Source organism: Hypomesus transpacificus, chromosome 14 (assembly GCF_021917145.1).
Source record: "Hypomesus transpacificus isolate Combined female chromosome 14, fHypTra1, whole genome shotgun sequence".
NCBI classification, from domain to species: domain Eukaryota; kingdom Metazoa; phylum Chordata; class Actinopteri; order Osmeriformes; family Osmeridae; genus Hypomesus; species Hypomesus transpacificus.
Genome location: NC_061073.1, coordinates 3,597,503 through 3,616,027, shown reverse-complemented (window position 1 = coordinate 3,616,027; position 18,525 = coordinate 3,597,503). Strand labels below are relative to the sequence as shown.

Genomic DNA, 18,525 nt, shown 5'->3' with positions numbered 1-18,525 from the left:
GACATTTGTGATGGGACACTAATTGCTCTTATGGCTCTGGAGAGAGTGTTAAAAACAGCTTCCAGCATGAAGAACCAAGAGTTACAAACTCTTTTTGAACAAAAGGAAAAGACTTTTTCCTTTTCATTTCTTCCCTATTTTAAAGTGTACTCTAGCATCCAGTCTCATGAATCCCCACCTCACCAGGCTACCAATTACTGCTTAACAGGCAGATCAATTGGAAGCCACAGGGGTCTAAGTGACCCATCAAAAAGTCCAAGCTTATTATGTTGGATGTTAGAGACTCACGCGCCACCCTCTGACCCTACAGCCTATCTCCCTGCTGCTGACATGAGCACAGCACAGGCAACAGTATGACTGTACCACAGAAGAAGGTGTCTGAGTGTGTGTTTGTTTTCTTTGTGTGTGTCGTGTTTCTTTGTGTGCGTGTGTCAAGGGGGAGATGGGGGGGGGGATTCAGACATGTCTTTGTTGTGAGTGCGTCTGGCATTATGTAAATAGTGCTTATCCAATGCTAATTGCCTTCACTGTGATGTGCTTTAAGTGCCAGGAATTGCATATTAATGTGAACGGAAGCTACTTCCCCAGCTTTTTAAATCCTCTCCCCGGTTGTTGTGAGTATGGCAGGGTTGGCATCCACTATGTCACAGCAGGTACCGTCTGTTACCTGCACTTTATCCAAACACAGCCCCGGAAAAACAAGCTCAGTTCGTGTGGGAGAAAGAGGGAAAGACAGAGGGAGAAAGAGAGAAGGAGAAAGAGACAGAGGGAGGGATGGAGAAAGAGGGAGAAGCAAGAGACAAAGAAGGAGAGAGAACGAGGGTGAGAGAGAGAGAGAGAGAGAGAGAGAGAGAGAGAGAGAGAGAGAGAGAGAGAGAGAGAGAGAGAGAGAGAGACAGAGAGAGAGAGAGATGGAAGGAAAGCTTCTTGGGCAGCAGTTCAAAATTGAGCTCATCCATTTTGGCGCCATGTCTCTTTTGTTCCAGGATTGCTCTCACGAGGCATCAGTAAGACTGACGGGAATGTGTCCTTCTTTCTCTTCACTGTTCACTCTTAACACATACAAAGTTGTTCCACGACAGTACCCACTTGTTTTACCCAGTCAGCGTAGTGATGCCACCATTATTCCTTACCACATTCATTTTACGCCAGTCTGGTCATCCTGCCGATTTGCACAGCAGACAGCTGCAACCATTATCACTTATCATCAAATACTCTACTCCTAGATGATCTCAGTCATGTACTCAATTCATGCTTTCATTGAAAATTCCATTTTGGCACTCTTTCTTCAATTAAAACTCATTTTATAAGTGAGGCGTATAACCTAAGTGAAGAAATGATCTGTGTATCTCTCAATCTCTTTAACGTATGTACTCTACATGTGCCATTAACCTTGAACAAGCTGATTAGCTTAGCTCTTTTTCCTCCAGTCCCAAATCACATTTTAAATCCACAGTGGAAATTCATAACTCTGCTGCAATGGGATGGTGTAATTATCTTCTATTCTGCTGTAATATGTTAGTGATGGAATCGTTTATTGATCTAATTTCATGCTGAAGTGGTAAGGGGATGATCTTAGGGATTGTACATGCCCAGTGCTTCTGAACAAGACCATGCAAGCACAATACGCAATCCACTTACACTGTCTGGGTTTTCTCAATGCATCGGTTATATTTCTCTGTGCATCATGAACTGATCAGTAGTGTGTGTGCACAACGTTTCACTCATGTCAATGTGTGTGCAGATTGTGTGCAGATTTCCTGGGTTGGCCATCCATCTTCCCAAACCTTGCGGATAGTTTTGGAACATGTGCTAAATGAATGCATTACTACACATTACCGTGCATGACTTCTTCAGTATTACAGAAGTCCTGTAATACTGAATTCTTCTGTATTACAGGACTTTAGTCTACAGCTAGCCTTGGAGCACCTCTAGAAGCAGCTTCACACCAGCACAAACCACTGTTCCTGTGGATGTTGTTGTTGAAGGGTTCCTTCCAAATTGAGAGCTAAAGTCATCAACTGTTTAGTTTAATTCCAGGATTTTGAACTTAAGTCACTGTTGGAAAACTTTGCCCCTTTGTAAGGGTTGCCCTTTTATTGGAACAGTAATAATAGCCGTGGATAGTGGAGGTAGCCAATGAAACACAAAAGTAATCTGACAATGGAGATAGATGTTGAGTGTCTTATGCAACAGAGTGAGCACTACACTCAAGGTTGAGCTCAGAGAGAAAATTGGAGAAATTCATCAAATGTAACATGGACATAAACCTCGACAGGAAGGAGTGGGTCTTTTAATGTGAAAAATAGCCTGAGGGCCTTGCCCAGAGGGAATGTGTTTTATGTTGGTGAAGGGTTAAAGTAGGGCTGTTAGTTGTTTCATGTTGAGATGTTGGGGGGGGGGGGGATTGTCAGATTTCCCCGGTGGCCTCCTAGTTTTTTACCACAGTTCCATGTCATTGGAGCATCGCAGGGCTAGCCGAGCTGAGCGAGAGTCATTCACACTGGCTGCGCCGCTCTATCTGGCTGTGGGTGATTGATGCAGTCATAAAGGCTTTACTGTAGCGGACCGCTGATCGTATTTTACTCTTGACACTTATTATTGAAATGAGACATTTAGGCGGACTAGGAGGAGGAATCCCAGTATGGTTCTGTCCTGGATGTGGTCGAGGGAGAGACACTTCTACTCCGCACGCACGGTGGCAAAACCTCAGCTTTGGGAATTACCTTTGGGATGGATTAAGTGCCTCTTCTCCATTGAGTGTTCCCCGTTTTGTTTTTGAACCTGAATGTTGTATTTTCTATATCAAAATGCGAATTGATTTATGTGCGTGCTCAACAGCGGAGTTGACAGTGTGTTGTGAAGGACTTCAGCTGCGTCTATTTGAGCATTTGGCGCGATTGAACCGGCACAGAATCTGAAAGGGGCTGTCTTCCTCTGGCTCCAGCCCCATTGTTGTCTAGCCCAGGCGGGAAAAAACAGACAATATGGCTAGCCATCGTCTGGGACCTTTATCTAAACAGTCGCTTCAACCTGAGAGGTTAGACGTAATGCGGTTTTCTCCGCGGGCGAGCAAGGGGTTTTTCCATTTCCTATGCACCGGAGTGTTGTCCTGCGGTTCTGTTGTGCCTATCTATGGAACACAGCTGTTGAGGCCCCACTGTCCATATCTCCCTGAATCTCCTCTGGCAGTGTGTGGACACGTCCTAATGCAGACCGCCCTCGACGAAGCTCTATCTGAGTTCTCCACACATCTGGCTCGGGCCTATCGCTCTGGGGCCATCTTAGCTGCTCCGTGGGGGAATGGATCTGGGGCCACGGATGCAACAGGCATGTAATCAACTGTTGTAAGCGCCTCGCTAAGCTCCCGAGGCCACATGACATACATGGTAGTCTCTCCCAGCCTGCATCTGTTTCAAACCCACCAGGTTGCCACTCCAACCAGCAGGATGTCAAACACGGTGGAGTTGAGGTGGGAGTGTGCAAGCTGCCAGTTTTGTGTTTAAGAAAAGCACTCAAGGTTACAATTTACAAGGTGACGTACACTATCTTCCTACTACGGAAGAAAACATTTTGGGCAAATGGGGTTTTGGACTGGCTTCAATTGAACCATATTCGTTCAATACAAAACCCAAACATATCCATTTCAAACTCGTGTCAACTCCCACCAATGGTAAAGTAAAATTCATAAGACACAGCATGCAAACTATGAAATTATGTATGTGGTTAATTCGAAAGCCTAAAGACGATAATGGGACATTAGAGCGTGTTGCCCAGAGCGGCTTTCCCCTCCCACTTCCACCCATCCATCACTGGATCACAGATCCCTGCTGGCTCAGATGACTTTCTGCTCCCTGCTGCCTTACAGCAAAAGACGAGTATGGCACTCAGAAGAGGCAATAGCAGCAGAAGCGTCAGTTGACATCTTAGCGGATAAAGTAGGCTCTCCTTCACTACTACTGTCACCACATGCGGCCTCCAATCTGTTAACATATTGATGGAAGTCGGAGGTCGATAAGACAAAATACTGACAGCGGCAACAACCAGAGGAGACTGCGCTGTTTCCTGGCTCCCTCAACCATTTCATCTTGAAGTAGAATACTTTAGGACACCTATATTGGCAGATGTTGCTGGATGCTTTTAAATTCCGTGGGAATACACGGTTTTCTTAATTGTTGGGTGGACGTATAACTTTTAAATACTTTCAGGTGTAACAAGATTGGATGTTTTTTGGGGCATTTCTGCCTTTGTTATTTTTATGGTGACAACACAGAGGGACATCAAAGGCAGGCAGCAAAGAGACGAGATGACATGCAGAGAAAGGCCCAGGCCAGATTAAAACGCAGGCTTCTGCGTTAAGGTTTCATATGGCACACGCAAAAGCCGGTGAGCCTCCGTTGCAAACCCCAAGTTTGAATGTTTTGAGATTGGTTGAATATAAAATCTCCATTTTAGTTTGTCAGTAACTGTCACAAAGAGAGATGTGGACACATAAAATGGGAATTCATCCACCTCTGTTTCACTTCAGTAATCCAGTGTATTGCTTTTTTGGGGGTGAAAGCTGGTGGCTGTCTCGCGGGCTTTGAATAAAAACAGCGTTCTTTGCCGGCCACAGCTGCCGCGTATCCATGTGCTAACACCAACAGATGTGCCACGCTACAGCCATTCTCTTCCCTCATCCTCTCCTTCAACCTCCAGCCATCTCTCACATGGCTTTCACTTGGAACAAACAAGACTGGACAAGGAAAATAGAGCACCATGAATAATCACTATTGTCTGTTGCTCCAAACAATAGGAATAATTTATGATGTCTGGATTTATGTGGCGTTCTTTGAGCTATGTTTGGGACTGCTTGACTGTATGATTTGCTAAATATGTTGCAAACAGCCTTTGTCTACCAGTGGGTATGACTGAATATGAATATTGAGCTTATACACATCCTTTGTGTGCACCTTGGAGAAGGATGTATGTGAATGTAAGCAGACTAATATCTCTGTGCTGAAATTGTAGGAAGCTGGAATCTATGTGAATATCTGACAGAGCCTCAAAGTTAGTACAGCTCATAAAATAGAACGCATGTGTTGATCAATCATAGAGACATTTTAAGTAGAGACTGAAAACTTGAGTTTATTCTTAACTCTCCTCAAGGACAGATCTATTTGAAGATACCCAATGTCTTTGTTGCCACCCTCACAAGGTGCTATGAAAGACGCTGGTTGATGTTCTTTGAAGTGGGAAATCCTCTCAATCTGATGACGGTCCAAGGACTCATGTCAAAACCAAAACCTGTCTCTTGATGTCTTCTACCTTGTTCTCCTTTCGGCTTCAGATGTCCTTTTATTGTCTGGTGTGTATTCAGAATCTATTACCCCAACCCAGATGAGCTAGGGAGCTGCATCTACTGAGCACCACACTGTGGGACACGACAAGGACCTCGTTAATATTCCTATGTTGATTGGGGATTATTTGTTCCATCTGGTTCACATGAAACCATAAAGTAGCACTAGCCTGCACCTTCTGACGAGGTTCCCCTTGTTCCATGCGGCTGTGCTACAAGGGTACACACAGCGAGGTTGGGAGCAGAGGCAGGGCAGGCTACACCATAGGGAGGGTTGGGAAATGTGATCATTTTTCTCCAGGACTGTCATACACCATCGGCAGCCTCATTTGTCTGTTCCTTTGTCTCCACCGGGCTCCTTGTTGTAGGATTAGACTGCCCAGTCAGAGAGAGAGAGAAAGAGAGTGAGTGAGAGAGAGAGAGAAAAGGCAACAGAGAGAGGGGAAGAAAGACAGAGGGAGAGGGGGGGGGAGTGGAGCATAGCTTTGACCAAGCTAGCTACAGTATATGGGCTAATTATTCACAGTCCCAGTTTTTAGCACAATGCTAAGAATGCTGCAGAATATAGCAACTGCTGACGAGTGGCAAAAAGGGGAAGAAATCAGGTCTGCAGAAAGAGAGGGGAAAGAAGAGAGGGGGGCCTGTTTCACATCTTGAGGTTCAACAGGAGACCCGTTGGCCCACTTTACCGTATCTTTCTGGTGATTAATGAAACACCTTTCGCACAAAGGTCACACTGGGAACCAGACCAGGACTCAACACCGACTGCAGCTATTTATGGCCACTGTTGTGGTTGAGAATACATTGTGTGTTTGTAGGTCAGACACCACCATGGCTGCCATAGCTCCAGCTCTTTACATTCCTCTCCACCTGTCCTGTCACCTTTCCTCAAGGTGCTTCAGTCCGGACGGGGTTTAACTCATTTTTAGGGCATTTGACTCTCGACCTGAAGGTTCAAGGTTCAAATCCACATCTGAATGTTTCTTTGGATAAAAGTGTCCGCTCAAAAACAATTTGTTGTTACATTATTACGTTACAGTGTTCCTACAGAGCTCGTAACGTACAGTGATGCACGGTGGCAGATATCAAAGTCAAGATGAAGTTCAGAGCTCTCTGCTTTTCCTCTGTAGGAAACCCTCAGTGACCTACATACTGTACATTATGAAGTATATTTTGCTCATAGATTCATCCAGTACAGGAACCCCCGAGGACTGATACAGAGTAATAAGTAGGTCATTTTGTACAGTATAACTCTAGAGGACATATCCGAGATATCTCAGAGTTAAGTTTTAAACTTTTGGATAGCGCATACTGTCGATATCCAGACAAACCCTCTTTTCTTTCGTTTCCATGTTATCATCCCAACCCATTTCCAACAACCATGGTCTGCAAGCACAATGCCACAGTCCAAAGCCATATTTGAATATAACTGCCAGCGAATTGTGCTGCGTGTTCCCTTTTCCATGGTCTATCTAAATTATAATCTGCAATGTCATATTCATACCAAGACACATTCTCTGAAGTAATTCATGCCCATGGTTTCTATTCCAGTCCAATTACTGGGGCTAAATGAACCAAAATATTTTTTCTATACACGCCTTGCAAATGTTCTATTCTCTGCTAGAAAATAGGTGAGGCCTGGTTCTGTTTCACTGACCCTAAAGATTTACAAACTTGGTGATAGACAATCAAGGGCCACCGGTGTAGAACCGAAAAAAAGCACATACATTTGTGAATGTTTGGTAGTGTTTTTCTTCGGTGAGGTCATATAAGAATTAATATTCTGTGATTCCTGTACACTGGTCTGGGTATTACATTGACGTCACTCAGCAGGTCCAGTGATTCAGAGAAGGAGTCATGGTCACCAGCCTGTAATCATCTGATTGTCCTGCAACCTAGACAAAACAATTCCCTTGCCGTCATCCCATCAGTTATAGATTTCCTGTAGTTATTTTCTCTATTTTCTGATTGAAATCTACATTTATAATAGTCCAGGAATTCCCAACCTGTAGCCCTAATGCAGGTGGGTGGCCAAACCAATTAAAACTAAAATATCTAAAATAAATATCAACATATTATAAATACTGTTGTTAAATGATTATACTTTTTTAATTGACATTTTGCCTTTAATTCATCATGACCGAAAGCCTATAGTTACGCTTGGCACGTTAACTTGAGTTGTGCATACGCCCACTTCAATATAGAGGTTTCCTTTAACTTCATGTTATGTGGAACTATAGGAATGGTTGTATGCAGGCTACCTCTCTTTACAATGTGTGCTTGTGGCACTGATGGACACTGTCTTATTTGATCGCTCTAATAAATGTAGCCGTGAAAGCGAACTGTTTGGCTCCCGTGGTGTTGTTAAACATGTGTGATAAGAGCAAATTAAGTAAACGGAAGTGTTGGGGGGCCGCAGAAATATTTGAGCTATGCAAGTGGGCAGCGAAGTGGAAAAGGTTGGGAATGGCTGTAATTAAAATAGCCTATATATATATATATATATATATATACACACGTGTTGTACGTGTTGTAAAGCTAATTAATCCCTACACATGATTACACAATGAGTTTATGGCGTTTGCCATCTTTGCATAACACAACTGTATACCCATCATCTTGGATTGTTGACACAGGGACTGTGGCTTCCAGACAGGATACAGTATATTTACTGACAATGGATTGTTATATCTACACAACTTACTGTATTAAGGACTATCTGATATCTGTCTATTGTTAGGGTCGATTTGATGTCTGTTCAATATTAATCTGATGCCTGTCTGATGTTAGGGTCTATCTGATGTCCTTGTCTCTGCTGCTCTCCAGGTTAACGGCAAGAACCTCTCCAAGACCAGCCACGATGAGGCAGTGGAGGCCTTCCGTAGCGCCAAGGACCCCATCGTGGTGCAAGTCCTCAGGCGTAACCCCCCTGGCGCCCGCGGGCCCCCTCAGGAAGTCCTGGTGGTGGACGTTTGCACCCAGACCGACATCACCTTCGAACACATCATGGCGCTGGCCAAGCTCCGCCCTACCACCCCTCCCGTGCCTGACGTCTGCCCCTTCCTCCTCTCTGACAGGTATGTAGATGGAAGATGCGGTTTAAACTCAGAGCGTCCTGTTTCTGTTATTACTGCACAGAAGGGTTATCAGAAGCATTGCATGCTTAGAGGCTTTAAAGAAACACCACAAAGGTATGTTTTTGTTTATTATTCATCCGACTTTAATCTTTAATCCAAACCAATTTTGTGGAATTGGAACCTACAACCTCTCGATTCGCAGTTATACGCTCTGAGTACACACCACACCATTGAGCTGTACCCATCCTCTATAGAGTTTACCCTGTAGGCGGGATTGACATTTGAGATGCACGACATTTCAGAGTCTCATCTAATGTTATCCTGGGGTTTCCTCGAAAACAAAAAAGAAAGTAGTTCTGTATTTTCTCTTCCTGGGTTTTGTTCATATTCTATTCATCTCAAAGGAGAAGCTAACTGTGAACAAGACAAAGTTTAGCTGAGGAATATCTGGGTTTCTTCTCCAGGGAACGATGCATTGGAGCATTATGTATTCAGAGGCTTCTTTTACACAACGCTGCAAAGTTAATTGAGACTATCTTGTAAAGGAGGGTGTGTATTAATAGATAATTAATTCCACCAACATCCCATGGATAATAGATTGTCTTGAATTCATTTGAATTTGGCTGGATTCCATTTGGAGCTCCTGCTGTCATTCACAGATCAGATGTGTCCCTGTCATAATGTGATCATTTACTATCCACTTTTATCCCAAGCAATGTACACGGGGGATTCAAACCAGCGCCCTCTTGATCTACTACCAAATGCTTTACCACAGAGCTATCCAATAACGGAATGCCATGATGAAGACATGTCTCTGATGTTGTGCGGCACAAACAGACAGAACACGGCTGACCAGCCACAAGTGTTCAGTGACTCCACACACCACCTGACCTTTACATGATCCTATGTTCATGTATGTTCTCTTGACCATAACTCTGCGCAACCACCCACAAGCCATGTTTGTAATAATTGTGGCTGCTTGGCATATCCATTTGGTTTCATGGAAGGTTTACAAGGTGATTAAACCAAATGGGTCTAATAAAATCGGAGGCAACACAGCCCAGTGTTTGTTCACAGGCTAGTTATAGCCCTAGGCCGGCTCCAAATGTAATCAATGTGTCCCATAAAACACACATTCTCCTGTCTTCATCTGTGATCAGGTGCGCAGGCCAAGATACATCACATTTTATAGATACAACAAATGTTTTGTTTCCTCCTCTTTGAGACAAAGACCGTAAAGTCTAGTAATTGTGTTCCATGCTCACAAACTCTCAAAGATGTTACGATGTGTAATATTGTTTTGCCCAGAGTATAAAGCATTTGGACATTTACCAAGCCAATTTTGTCACCATGAAAGTGATTTTGGAGAGAAAGGGGTTTGAATGTGATCGTTGTAAATACATGAAAAGGATGCACTTCAGAATAATAGCAGAATCAAGTTTAACAGTATGATCAAGTCAATGTTGTGAGCAAAGATTATTGTGAAATTACCTTCCTACCATACACAAATAATAATGTTTTTTGCAACAACATTAGATCTGTAAACTATTTTCCTCTGCGGTTTTGGCGGAAGTTTACAAAGACAAAACGATGACTGAAGTGTTGAGTGTATTGTATGACTGAATAGGCAATGATTAATATGAGGGAGAGCTTTTATCACCCAGACAGAACTACTGCTGAAAGCACTTGACAGCCCCTTTCTTCCTGTCTGCCTTGCAGACCTAGTTACTGTACAAGACAAAGGGAAGGATTCCCTTGCTGTCACTTCCCCCATGTGTGAGAGCGATTGTGTTTTAGCAAAACCTCCTTTTATAATCACTCTCCCTCTCTGCCTCTCTCTTTCTCACCGTCTCTCTCTCCCTCCCCCTCTAACTCTCTGTTTCTCTCCATCTTTATCTCTCGCTCTCTCTCTTTCTCTCTCCATCTCCCTTCCCCCCATTGCCTCTACTCCCCCCCCCCCCCCATTTCCCCCCACCCCCCCTCCCTGGCTCTCCCTCTCTCTCGTTCTCCTGGCAGCTGCCACTCTCTCCACACCATGGAACAGGAGTTCTATGAGGGGACAGACTACCTCTCCAACCTGCCAGTGGACGGAGAGAGGACGGAGGAGTTTGAGTACGAGGTAAGGCTTGATCACGTCATCCATCACATGCATTAATAGAAGCTGACACTCTGACACACACATGCATGCACACGCACATGCACACACACACACACACAACCCCCACATATCACACTATATCTTCTAAAAGGTCTTTATCAATCAGGGGGGCAGGCCAGTTATAATTGACTCCACAGGATTCTCCCAAGGGAGTGCTGGGACACAGATGATAGGCCGGACTGCATGCTGCCGCACACGCACGCAAGCACACACACACTTTACTGGACTCCCCATACTGCAGTACTACTTTGGGGCCATATTGATGTGGCATTAGCATTATATTAATGTCTTAGTGATCACACATCCTCTGGAAGTTTTGTTAGCAAGATAATTGGTTTACTCACAAAAGGTGTTTGTGAAGGTGTGTTAAGGAGGTGTTGAAAAGGAACAAGCTTCAGGTGGTCCTTCCATGAGCACACCACTCAGCCTCCATCTTCATCTGAGCTGAAATAACAGGCAGGTGCTAAGGCAGACTGTTGCCTTAGCCTGACAGATGATGTCAGGCTACGCACAAACTCACACGATCTCTCCTTCCCTCTCTGCTTCTTTCTCACTCACTCCCTCCTTCTCTCTCTCTTTCTCACTCTCTCTCTTTCTCTCTCACTCTCTCTCTAACTCTCTCTCTCTCTCTTTCTCCCTGTTGTGGATGCAGATGAGACAGTCCATGATAGACTGATCTCCACACCAACACATAGCTGTTTCGTTCCAGAAACGACGCTCTCTCACACACACACATACACACACACACATACACACGCGCACTCACACCCCCACTTTCCAGTCTCCTACCCTTTATTCCCAAGTCGCTGAGGAGCAGGCAAACTGTGCCAGCCTTTGACTGATGTATGGTGATTACCTTCCTCCCTTTGTTTCATCGGAGAGTGTCTGAGTGCTCCCACCGCTCTCCACACGAGCTGTTCCTTCCCCACTCTCAGGAGATTTGCACATCCACTTGTGTCGCCAGGGCTCGCCGTTCAACTTGCACAAATATAATGTATTAAGCTCTATATGCCTCATTTCTATTAACAAATCCTATTATGCTATAAGTGCCTTGGTGCCCGTACCCGCTGCATTTCATGCATGGGATGGTGTATTCCACGCTAACGCACCTCCCTTTACCATATGTCAACAGAGGAGGCTGGGGGTGGGAACTAGTTTGGAGCCAAAAGCCTCTCGCAGAACGAAGCCTGTTCCTTTTTTCACGGCACTCTGAGAGCTCGGAAATCACCTCAGCCCTGATTAAAAAGCACAATTCTGGGCATTTTGCTGTTACATCAAAGGAAACATCTGAATCAAATCAGATTTTGGAAAACGCGAGGACATTGATGGGTTTCTTTGGCCCAGGCTTAGCAGTGAGAGTCAGGGGTCCCTAGTTTTTCCAGGAAGAAAGATTAAGAGAAACACCAGCGGTAAAAGACTCAATTGTTCTGTAATCCTCTTCAGATTATTACCTGTCACAGTGTTTGCCTCCAAATGGGTTTCCTACACATCTGCAATCTACAGTGCAAGCGCTCAAGTGAACATAAAGAGGCATGAAGATGTTTGTTCCGTGACACAGGGGGACATCAGAGCGTATGTGACCTTGCTCCAGGCTCTAGTATACCTCCATTGATACCAGTTCCGGCTTCATCTACCAGTAAATATTGTGCAGCTCTCAGATAGGAGTGGCTCTCCCTACTCTCTCTCTCAGTCTCTCTCTGTCTCTCTCTACTCTCTCTCTCTGATTTCTCTCTACTCTTTCTACTCTCTCTCTCTACTCTCTCTCTACTCTCTCTCTGATTTCTCTCTACTCTCTCTCTACTCTCTCTCCACTCTACGCTTTCTCAGCTCTCTCCTACCGTGCGCCTGCCATCCACACGTTTGTGACTGCTTTTTCAATTACTGCTAATCAAAGGCGCGATTATGATGACAGCATCCAATGCGCTCTGACGGTGGGCGGCAATCCCCCTCTAATCACGCCATCGCGGTCATTAATTTACTGTCAGGCCCCGTCCCCACACGACGCTGCAATCTCTCGCCTCAGAGGCTGAGAGATCGCCCGGAAAATGGAAAAGCAGAGAGGAAGAGGCGGCTTCCGGAGCAGTGTGAACTTGTGGGCCGGATCAGGAGACAGAGCTCTTATCTGGAATTTTCACCAGCCTGTGTGTGTGTGCAAGTGTTTATGTGTGTGGGTTGTGTGTGTGTGCATGCGTGCGGGTGTGTGTTTGGGTTGCCTGTGTCTGTGTGTGTGTGTTTGCAAGCCTCATGTCTGAGTGACTGTTTAAACGTTTGGACACGTGTGCGTGTTTACGAGTGTGTATCCACTCCTGGGTCCTTCCGGCAGAACTCACCACCTATATCTTGTGTGCCAGGAAAGAGAAAGAAACGTGTTGTAGGAAACAGGGCAACCAGGTGTGCTTTTCCCTCTCTCTCGCACACCAACTGTTCCTTCAACACGTTGTAATAACAGCTATCTGTTTTCCCAGTTAATGTACCCACAGGTCTTCTCTAGCTCTCCCAGTCATTAATTAGACAGGAATTTCAGGCTGGTTCACTCATATAGGAGGCACTCACACGTTCACTTGCCTCAGGAAACACTCGATAATTCGTTTGGTGTATTTTTAGCTGCGGTAAAATTCTTCCAGAAATTTGGTTGATGTTTTCATAATGGATGGAATCAAAATCTCCTCAGAAGCCTGTCCATTTTTTAAGATTTTGTCGGCTTGCAGTGGTGCTCAAACGTCTTTGTTTGGTTGATTCCATTATCAGTTGGGGTCTTACAGATCTGATTAGCAAGTAGAAGAATACTTATCAGTAACTGAATGATGTTTTCCTTCAGCTTTGTTCAGCTGTTCAGCACCAACACCTTTTGTTCCTTTCACATCTAGGGATGGGGTTTGAAGTTATCATCGTTTCTGAGACAGTCAATTAAAGATCTGAGTTCCTGTCAGGTAGAGTATGTCAGAAGAGATGACACGACACAGGCTCGACGACATGCGTTTTCTTCGGACTGTATTCTTCACCATTTCTTCCCTCTTTTTCCTTTTTTCTTCGGGTGTGCTGGAGGAGAGCAATTAGGAGCAGCAGTAGGTCCCCAAACCAAGGGGCTCTTTGACTGTCCGTCAGTTACAGGGGAGAAAGGGGGAGGAAAGTGGAAGGGTGGGGTGATAAAGGGGTGGATGAGGGAGAGAGGAGGGTCCACACAGTAAAGCTGGAGCGGAAAGGCACCAGGTGGCTGTCTGTGGCATCTCCAGAGTAAGCCTCATCCTCCCTCATCCTCCGCCCCTCCACTTTTCCCCCTCACCTCTTTCCCCCATACTTCCTCCCATTGGTTCCTCTCTCGGTCTGTGGTCTGCCCGCTCTCCACGTCCCCAAAGAGCTGACATGTCTGACACATGTAACCAGCCAAGCCACAGATGTCAGGGGAAGCAATGAATCTCTCTATTTCGTCTCCCAGCCCCCACAGTACCCTCCGGTGCTCACCCACGTCCTCCACCCTCCCTCTTTTACTCCTCCCCCTTCTCCCCTCCCCTCTACTCCTCCCTTCCACTCCTCTTCCCTCCTCCAATCTTCCTCTCCTCCCCCCTTCTCCAGTCTTCCTCTCCTCGCCCCTTCTCCAATCTTCCTCTCCTCCCCTCTCCCTGCCCTCCCCTCCTCCCTTCCTCCCCTCCTTCACCTCCTCTTTAAGAGCACCTACAGGAGGAGTTAGTGATGTGTTTCTGCTCTAATGAAGGCTTGGTCGAGAGGCCATTTCACACTTGATTCCCTTCGCCACCCTTGACATGCTGTAGGACTATAGGGAGACAAGCTCTGCTGTTAGTTCATGTTGATGTTGTTATTGTGCTTTACGCCTGCATGTTGTCAGAGCAGTGTGTGTTCAACATGAAAGTAAAGCTGTAATTTACCCTGGTTATCAATGCTCTGTGGCTAATGTACATTCGAAAATGTATAATACATTAAAATTATGATTATAAGAAACATTGTTTTCGGAAGTTATATGACGGACAGTATAGCACTGCTTTCTTGCCGTTATAAGGAGAATCCTGTCATTTTGAGTGGTGGTTATTAGGTGATTAGAATTTAATTTCATGGGCTATTTTGGTAACTTTTGCACTATAATAATACATACCCTATGCATAAAGACCTGAAGGTTTTAGGTTGTGTTTTAAGAGGCTCATGGGAAATCTGAGGACCAGAGACTTGAAAGTTAATAAAATTGCATTATGCACTAGGAGAAGAGGAATGTTTTAGTGTGTAGGGTTTAGCGTACCTGAGTGAACATTAGCGTAATAATTTACAAAATGTATATTCTAACGTCAGGCAAGTAAGTCAGTAAGAAAAGCTAAATCCCTCAGACTTTTATCAAAGCACCTCTGATCAGGTGGCTCAGAAAGCGACTTTCAACATCAAACACACAGACCACTCAGTCAAGCTTCAACCCTCTAAAGTCAATATGCTGCTTGAAAACGAGGCATGCTGATATTTCTGGGTGCAGTTTTAGGAGACACAGAGATCGACATAGGAGGAGAATACTAATGTGGTAATTGTTCCTGCCTTTGTTGTGAGAGTATTCACAGAAAATGAAATTACTAAATGGCAAAACCCTAAACAATTAATGAAAAAAACGTGATTCCAATGTAAAACTTATCTTAACCACGCAATACCGTAGCTGGAATCATGTTTTTGCTTGTCGCTGACCAACAAACCCCTCGCTTTCTTTTGACACCAGGAAGTGGAGTTGTGTCGCCTCAACAGCCAGGAGAAGCTGGGCCTGACTCTGTGTTACCGGACAGACGAGGAGGAGGACATGGCCATCTATGTCAGCGAGGTGAGACATTGTATGCTGGGCCTGGGGGAACCAGGGTGGGAACAACAAGGGTTAGGTGTATGGTCATCTTTTAACCTCTACTCTCTGTGTGTGAGGGCTACTGTGTAGCCCCACCACCACCACCACAAGCTCATATGGATGTGATCTAGGAAGCAAAATATGCTTGCAGTAGACAGTCTACTTCCTTAGGGGGCAGTCTCTGAGAGGCCACCTGATCTTAAAAAAGGTTTTCACTCGTGGTTTTCATCAATGTGTGTCATCTTCTCTGAGTTTTTATAACAAATCTGGAAACTAGTGCTATGTATTGTTCATATATATTGAATAAAATGTGATCGATGCTCATCAGAAATCTCTGTTCATCCAGTTTGAGGTTTCAAAAAGAATCAGTATTATTCTCCCCACCGTACTACTGTAACTATAACAGTGGCTGAAAATAGATGTGAAAATAGATGTCTCTGAAGGTAAAGAAAAGGCATGAATATTGTCACTTAAAAAGTTATGACATTTCATTTGATTCCACTGAGTGTCTTGACTGGGAATTTACTTTAATATGTGTGTGTAACCCCCACATGAATCTACTCCTTTAAGGTGTGTATAAACAATATATCTAAATTCATATTTTATACAGTATATTAAATCTGTAGAATGTGGTAAATGAATTCCCTCATTGCACTGACGAAAGAGAAACACAGTTAGCCTTTTATACTAATGGAAATACAATGGCAATGGAGAACAGAGATTCTCGTGTGTCTGACTGACAGTGTAGCAGGCAAGCAGCTTCCAATGTTTGTGCCCGCAGTCAAATGTTTGAGCTTCCTCCCTCCCCCCCCTTGTGTTTCTCCCACTTGTTGGCAGCACGTACAGCACAAAGCTGTGTCCACCACTCTGCCCAAGTTGCTCTGCCTTTCGTTTGAAGTCTGTTCTGAGCCGCAAGGTACTCGCTGCTGCGCTGGAGCTGAATACAGATCGCTCTGGTCCATGCTTCCCGCCTGCTGTCTACTCAAGTGTTCGCTCTATAAAAAGTCGAGCCAAGGAGAGCATGGTGAATTCCGATAAGCTCTCCGTATGTCACTCCATACAAATTGTATTTGAGACGACGTTTTGTATACTTTTAAGCACTGGGATTATTCATGTATTGAACCATGCAGGGTCAGATAAACTTCAGTTGACATGTTTGCTTTGCAGTGGTTTGAGAGCCCGCGTCATGCACTAAACCAAACTCACATCAATCAATCACTGTTTGAGAAAAAATATCTAGAATATTCCAAGTATACTTTGAGATTTGTCTGGCTTTCTCTGAGTAGTGCATAGCACAACCAAGACTTCCATGAACAAAGGCCCCTGGGAACAATCACTGTGTGTATGTATGTGTGTGTAGCCTACAACTTTTTTCTGTCAAGTCCAAACAAATATGATTCCTCCGGCCCAGTCTAGCGGCCACATGTCACGTCTAATGAATGCCTCTGTGTGAAGGACCGGCCTATCATGAAGATGGAATACAGGGGCGCGCCTGCCATCTCCTGAGATCTGCCCTGATTGGACAGAGTGAAACAAACGGCCCCAGACGCCAATTGACTGGTCGTTGAAGGAGTGTCCTGCCTCCTCGTTCAGTATCGTTAGCCCAAGATAAAGCATGGAGGGGCTTGTGTGCTGTACAGGCTGTGCTTCTAACGTTGTAGAAGAATCCTTCACAAAATAGCTGTGGATGGGTGTGGGTTATCCCAACAGGGAAATCAAAGGATACAAGATCCCGACTAGACCACTGCTTGCTCTACTTGTCCCAGACACAGGTGTTGACAAGTTAGTTGCGTTCATTTAGCTGCAAGTGCAGGTAAAAGTGGTCTTAATGGTAGACCAGGCACATCATAACGCTTTCTGACAGCTAAGGTCTTCCTGTAACCCTCAGGCTTCAACTATTCACTATCCTCTCTCTTAAAAGGCATGGTATATTAGATCTGTCTAGAAGTGTTATACTGTACATTTAGTTCTCTGTTTAGTATTCGTAAAGGTCTTTTCTGGAGGTCTTTTGTCTTCATAATATGGTGGACAGGACGCAATTGAAGCAGTAATGCAATCATTTGAAACATTTGATCTTTCATGGCACTGAAGCAACCCGTTTGTCGTCCCCGAACAGGTCGGTCCGAACAGTATCGCAGCCCGAGACGGTCGCATCAGGGAAGGGGACCGCATCTTACAGGTACTGCGTCTATATCTGGCCCACCAGCTCTCCTCTCCCACCTCTCATCATCACAGTTGACAATAAACCCTTTTTATTTCCCTCTCCCAGCCATTGTCTCCCACTGCAAGAGCCCATTCATTTTTAATGGCCACACATTAAAGAGGAGGCTCAGCCCCCTCTGTGACGGTTAGCGCTGGAGAAATGTCCCCCTGGCTGTTTTAGTTACCGACTCAGCACCTTGCGGTCTCTTTAACAGCCTCTTGGTTAGGGATTCTCATCCCTGCCTACCTCCCCCTCCAGCCCCACCCCCGGGGCTACGAGTGTTATTACCCCTCAGTTCCAACCCCAGGAGGGGGTTGGGGCAGGCCCATGACCCTCCCGTTACCCCCTTAGGAGAGCTTTTTGCTTCCTGCTGGTGCAACAACACAAAGTGCCTCGGCAGTGGGCTGCGCGGGTGATTATTGTATGGGGTGTGATTCGACGGCTCGTTGTAATCTGAAAGTGCAGGTGGTGGCTTGGGGAGAGGTAGTGTCAGGGAGAGCTGCAGGGGATGGAAGGCCCCGAGAGAGACGGGGAACAATGCTTGAGTGGAGCTCCTGGAAGCAGTTCCTTCAAGTAGCGGCCCCTTCACAGCTCTGCACTGGTGTTGGGATTCCTGAGCATATTTGAAAGGGCGCGTGTCAGAATGGTTCCTATAAAGGGAATTAGCATAGTAGAAAAGTTCATCTTGTGATGATAGGACTAATAGGGCTGATGCGCACAGACAGGTGAGGCTACAGAGACAGTCGTTATGCCTGCAGCCAGGGGCAGGGCAGTGTAAGCGGTGTTTGGCGAGAGATAATGCCAGGCTCCACTCTAATTGTCTGCTGGGGTGTGTGTGCTGTGACTGATTGGGGCAGAGCACCAGAGGAGGGGGTGTTGCAGAAGCAGAGGCCGGCCCACACCCCAACACTATTATCCCCCAAT

At 45.3% G+C, this 18,525-nt stretch overlaps 1 protein-coding gene across 2 annotated transcripts in view; it reads left to right on the top strand.

The window, feature by feature from the left end:
- LOC124477267 (PDZ domain-containing RING finger protein 4-like) overlaps nucleotides 1-18,525 on the top strand; it is a 91,590-nt gene that overhangs the window by 68,134 nt on the left and 4,931 nt on the right. For both annotated transcript variants that reach the window (XM_047034965.1, XM_047034966.1), the window contains 4 exons: nucleotides 8,165-8,415; nucleotides 10,432-10,534; nucleotides 15,282-15,380; nucleotides 17,515-17,577. In XM_047034965.1, coding sequence (XP_046890921.1) covers nucleotides 8,165-8,415; nucleotides 10,432-10,534; nucleotides 15,282-15,380; nucleotides 17,515-17,577 — 516 coding nt within the window. The remainder of the gene's footprint in view (nucleotides 1-8,164; nucleotides 8,416-10,431; nucleotides 10,535-15,281; nucleotides 15,381-17,514; nucleotides 17,578-18,525) is intronic.